General features: G+C 19.6%; 1 protein-coding gene across 1 annotated transcript; it reads left to right on the top strand.

Annotated features, from left to right (window-relative positions):
- Nucleotides 1-508: 508 nt before the first annotated feature.
- On the top strand, nt 509-5,669 carry PGSY75_0515600 (hypothetical protein; the record flags this gene model as incomplete). The annotated part of the gene is made up of 10 exons (XM_018784436.1): nt 509-786; nt 862-913; nt 1,010-1,103; nt 1,234-1,324; nt 1,485-1,556; nt 1,708-3,263; nt 3,483-4,108; nt 4,436-5,119; nt 5,260-5,314; nt 5,410-5,669. 10 exons carry the CDS (start codon nt 509-511, stop codon nt 5,667-5,669), a joined length of 3,768 nt encoding a protein of 1,255 aa, XP_018643091.1.
- Nucleotides 5,670-6,634: the final 965 nt, after the last annotated feature.

The following is a 6,634-nucleotide window of genomic DNA, read 5'->3' on the forward strand; positions in this document are numbered from 1 at the left end:
AATTATATTTTGTATTATTATCTTCAGCCCAAGAAAAATAAAATAAAAAATAATACATACATATATATATATATATATATATATATTTTTTTTTCATATTTATATAGTACTTTTTTTTTGTATATTATACGTACACACCGTAGGTTGATATAAGGACACATATATTATTTTATTTTATTTTTTTTCTACTTACAAAATATTATTAATTTTTTTTTTTTTTTTTATTATTCTCATTTATTCACAAAAAAAAAAGAAAAAAAAGTAAAATTAAAAATCAAAATTAAAAATCAAAATTAAAAATCAAAATTAAAAACCGAGTGTTCGATGTTTTTTCCCTCGTACCAAAAAAATAATATATACATATAATAACAGCAAAGCTTTAACTTTATTATATAAAAATTGTAAATTTGAAAGAAAGATATAAAAAAAAATATACTTATATATATATATATATATATATATATATTTATTTATTTATATTTATATATATTTTTCGTTTGTCAAGAATATGGAAAAAAATATTAAACTAAAAATCAGTGACACTAAATCACGTATCCTGAATTTTTTGACAAATAAAAAGACAAGCGTCCCTAACGAAGATGATAATAATACAAACACAATAAATAAAACTAAAAATGTAGAAAGCCAAAATAATAATTCTTTGAATATTTCTGAATGTAATGTAATAAATAAAAAAAACAATGATAAGGATACAATCAAAAAGAAGAAAAAAAGTGGAACAATTTTAAATTTAAAAAATGAACAACAAACACAAACATTGGAAGGGTAATACAAACATAAAATTATATTAATGTATATACTGTTCATATATTTACAAAAAATTTTCTATCAACTTTGTAGCGAAGTAAAGGATGGAAAGGCAAATACTGAAAGTATCACTAATCAGACGACGGTAAAAAAAAAAAAAAAAAAAAAAAAAAATTATACATACATATATTATATATATATATTTTATTCCTTTTTGTTATTTTTATATCCCTCTTTATAGGACCTACAAAATAAAGAACTTCAAAATAAAAATGAGGAAAATACTCAGATAGATAAAATACAAAACGAAATATCATCATCTGAAAAGGAGCAAAGTATATAATACTTAATTAGAATGTTTCATATAAATATATTGTATCACATAAATATATATATATATATATATATATCATTTATGCTGTGATTATTTATAAAAAATTATATTTCCATTTTTATATCATACAGGACAAAATAACGTTTCAGATGTTGAATATATAGAAAGCTTGAAGTGTGAGATTGAAGAAAATATCCAAGCAGATAATCTTCAAAAATATGAGTAACTCTAAGAAAAAACAAAAAAAAAATAAAAAATAAAATAAAAAAAAAAAAATAAAATAAAATATGTGTATAATATATATGCATTTATAATTCACATATTATTCTTTATATTATTATATTTATTTTATATATATATATATATTTTTTTTTTTTTAAAGAAGCAAGCTAAATCCCATAGCACCCGAATTTAAACCACAAAATTCATTTTACATATATCAGAAAATTCAACAGTATGTTAAAGTGCACAAAGTGAATATACACATGAGTGTTATTTTTTTCTATTTTTTTTTATTTTTTTTTATTTTTTTTTATTTTTTTTTATTTTTTTTTATTTTTTTTTAATTTTTTTTTATTTTTTTTTATTTTTTTTTTTCCTCATAGGCATACGAAAAAGAATGTGCTATTACTGATAAAATCCTTTGCATATAAAGGAATAAAATTAGAAAATATATCTGGGGAATATTGTAAGAAATACAATGCATTGTTAAACCTGGGACAAGCTGGATTTACTAATATATACGATTTGTTGAAAAGTATAGATCGTTATTTGATATTTGAAGAGCTAAAGGATGATAGTAAAAAGGATCATAATGATCAAAAAAGTGATATAAAAGACAACAATAATGATGATAAAAAAAGTGATATAAAAGACAACAATAATGATGATAAAAAAAGTGATATAAAAGACAAAAATAATGATGATAAAAAGAGTGACATAAAAGAAAACAATAATGATGATAAAAAGAGTGACATAAAAGAAAACAATAATGATGATAAAAAGAGTGACATAAAAGGAAACAATAATGATGATAAAAAGAGTGATATAAAAGAAAACAATAATAATAATGATGAAGAGAATAAAACAAGTAATAATAATAAATATTCATATTATGAAAAAAAAAGTTTTCCATATTTTATAAATAAAAATAATATATCCGAAAAAAATATTATCATAAAATATAAAACTCCACATATGGATGAAGATAGAAAATTTTTCATTAAAATTATTTTAGGAACACTATCTGAATGTACTAATTATAATTCCAAATTATCTGATGAAGATACAAATATTAATAATAGTGTATCCTTGACTAAACTACCTCAAGAAGTGAAAAAAATATTCGGATCTTCTTTTAATTTGAAATCAATACAAATTCGTTGTGGAATAGATAAATTACAAACATTTTTAGAAGAAATACAAGAAATACAAATATTTACTCTTCAAAATGATATGAAAATTAGAATAACACCAGAAACATATAATCATAAAATACCTCAACTAAATTTTATTATGAAATCATTAACAAGTCATGATCTCAAAACTAAATCTTCATTCAAATTATTGTTTAACAAAAAAAATTCTCTTTCTATGCCTGTTCTTGATAAACAATTTTCTTTAGATAATAATCATAGCACAGAACATCCTTATAATATGTATAAAAATAATTCTTTTGATAACTTCCATTTCATAAAATCATTAAGTTCCAATGAATTAAAAAATAATCTTTTTTCTTTTAATAAAAAGAAAATGACATCTTCAAATTTATTTCCTCAAAAAAGTTGGAAGGGTATTTTATTTGGTGAAAAAAATAAACAACCTACTCATAATAAGGATCTTCATATATTAAATAAATTAAATTATCCATATAATAAAAATAATAGCACTATTTTCAATAATAACAATAATAATTATTATTATAATCATAATCAAAATAATTCCAATTTTATTCCGCTCTCAAATGATGTCTTAAATAGTTGCTCATTAAATAAACTACATTCTAATAATAATGATTATTCTAATAAAAATTACAACTCCAAAATATTAACAAAAATGCAGTTACATATACTTCTATATCAACTCATAGTTATCTTATCAGAAAGACAGAAAATTGAATGGACTCAAATAAATAAAATAAAGGATCAAATATTACACTCAAGTAATTCAAAAAAAAAGAAAAAAAAGAAAAAAAAATAAAAAATAAGAAAAAAAATAAAAAAAAGAAAAAAAAAGAAAAAAAATTAAAAGAATGAGTATATAATAAATAAACAAAGTTTTGTAACAATATAAAACTCTAACATTTATAACCTATTGTTATGTATACAAACATATATATGTACATATATATATATATATATATTTTTTTCCCATTTTATAGATATTAAATCGTGCGATCTACAAGAGAATGACGAAAACCAAGTGGTTAGAAAAAGTGATATAGGCACTTATAAAAACCAAGAAGATGATGCAAATCAAAAGGAAACCTTTACAGATAATAATGCAAGTCTTTTAAAATCAAACAGCGATCTTTTACATTTCATAAACACATCAGGAACACACGGTTCTTCAGAATATCAACTTGAGAGTCAAGAAACACATGATACTACCAACTTATTCAAATCAGAAAATTTATCAAGTGATAAATATACAAAAAATTCAGATTTCTTTAATTCATTCGAAAGAAATAATACTAATGTTCAATTTATTGGAGTATTTGTTTCTACTATTAAAAGTGAATGGAACAAAACCTATGCTGAACAATACCCATTAAGCTTTTATCTCAATTATTATAAAACCAAAAAATTGAGAAAATTATTAGAAGAAATTCCAAATTTAATTATAGCAGGATATGGAAGAATCATGCAGGTCTTTACTTTAGATGCTGCACAAGATTATTATGATAATTTATTTACAGACAATAAGCAAGAAAACCTTAAAACTTTCTCAAAATCGAAATTTACCACTCTTAGCAATTCTCCTTATTTCAAGGATATAACATATCAAGTAAAAAAAAAAAAAAAAAAAAAAAAAAAAAAAAATTTATAAAAAGGATATATGTAAATATAAATATATATATATTAATATATATACATATATATTTTTTGTATGACTTGTTAATGTAAAAATATTTGTAATATATGCATGTATATTTTTTTTTTTTTTTTTTTTTTTTTCTGTATGAACTGTTCATGTAAATAAATATATATATTTATATATTTATATATATTTTCTTTTTTTTTTATGAACAGTTCATAATATATCACTACATCAAATTATATAAACAAATAATATATATATATATATATTAATTTATTTAAAACTTTTTTGTAGGATGTTGCGAAGGCGTGTGCTGAGGGCGAAAGTGTTAACGTGCTGGACATTTTGGGAGGAGATAATATGAATGTAGCCAAACAGAATAGCAATAAATATTATGACAACTTCATTTATGGTTTGAAGAGAAATGATGATTTTTACAATGCTGATAAATATGGAGAGTTGAAGAAGAATTATAATTATGAAGATATGGATATGGAAATGAAAAATTCTTATTGCTATCCAAACGAGAATGTAGAGATATTAAGATATCATTTACATAAGCTGTTATATAATTTAGTGATACATGTGTGTAAAAAACAGAATACATTATTTTTAAAATATAAAGCTAATGGTGTAATATTAAGTGAGTATGAGATGAATAAGCAATTATGTGGTCCAGTGTTTTATTCTAGTGATTTGTCTTATGAAGATTTTATTACATCAAGGAAAATAAATTTTTTTGAAAAACAGCAGATAAAAAATAGTGTATATCTATTATCACAACATGGAATATATGGAATTAAATTTATACACTTATCAAATGAATGGTTTAAATTATATAATTGTGAATTACGTCCTCTTATGAAAATATGTCATTATCAAAAAATTGGTCAGATGATTTGTAATATGCCTAATGTATATGTAGTGGGTGATGGGTTTGATATGAAATATATACCCAACACAGAAATGGACAATGAAGTAAAAAAATAAAAAAAAATAATAATAATAATAAAAAATAATAATAAAAAAAAATGATAATAAAAAAAAATAATAAATGTGTATTAATGAATATATAAATATATGAACAATATATATTTATGTGTATTTTTATTCTTAAGGCAAATGACTATAACGATGTTCTATCAAGGAAAATCAATAAAATGTCTTCTGAAAGTATACACAAAAAAATAAAAAAATAATAAATAAAAAATAAAACTCATACACATATATATATATATATATATATTCAATTATCTTTTCTTTTTAAGATTTATCTTATAATAACAAAATGAACTATAATAGGATATCACAAGATATGCCAACTAAAATAACAAATAAAAATATGGCCTATGAAAGTATCATGGGGTTATTATTTCCAAATATACGTTCTCATAAAAGTTGTAATGTGAACGCCTACTATAAAGATCATAATGATTACAGAAAGAATAAAACAATAATGCCAGAATTTTCAAATGCCTATTCATTTAAAAATGATATAAGAATAAATAATTTATTTAAAAATATGTAGAATGTATATACATGTATTTAATATTATTTTTATTTTTTTTTTTTTTAATGTATTCCACACACACACATATATATATATATATATATATATATATATATATTGTAATAGTATTACGATTTATAAAAAATTAATTTTTACGATATAAATATATATATGAACATATATTTGTACCTATTATTTTTTTATTATTTTATTTTTCTGTGTAATATATACTATAGATGTAGGAAAAATAAAAATTAATAAAAATTATGTTAATATCACTATTAAGAATATTTATCTATTTTATTATATTTTTTGTTCTTCCTTTATATAATATTTTAGGAAATACAAGAAATGACACATATATTGTGTTTTAATATTCTTAAATGATTCAGGTGAACATAGTTACCACTTGCTGAAATTTTACCTATAGAGTCGTGTTCATAACATAAAAAGATGGGAAATATATTGTTCATATTTAATTTTTAAAATGTAAAATATATATATATGTATATATTATTTATTGGTTACACAAATATAGGAAAATATTATGTGTTCTTTTTTTTTTTTTTTTTTTTCTTTAATATAGAATAATTAAGTTGGGTTTTTAATTATATGGAAATATATCTAAAGTATATTCATGAATGCTTGGAAAATATATTTACAGCTAACAATTTGACATTAATAATATGTAAATATACATATATATATATATATATATATATATACAAATACATAATTTTCAATCAATGAACTGTATGATAAAAAAAAAAAAAAAAAATTATATTTGAACCTGAACTACGATAACATATTATTATTTTTATTTTATTTTTTTTTTTAAAGTAATATTCTTTTTACAACTATATATTATATATAAATTTATATATTTATATCTTTTATAAAATAAAAAATTCACAAAAAAAAAAAAAAAAAAAAAAAAAAAAAAAAAAAAAAAAAAAAAAAAAAAAAAAAAAAAAAAAAAAAAA

This window comes from Plasmodium gaboni, chromosome 5 (assembly GCF_001602025.1).
Source record: "Plasmodium gaboni strain SY75 chromosome 5, whole genome shotgun sequence".
NCBI lineage: Eukaryota > Apicomplexa > Aconoidasida > Haemosporida > Plasmodiidae > Plasmodium > Plasmodium gaboni.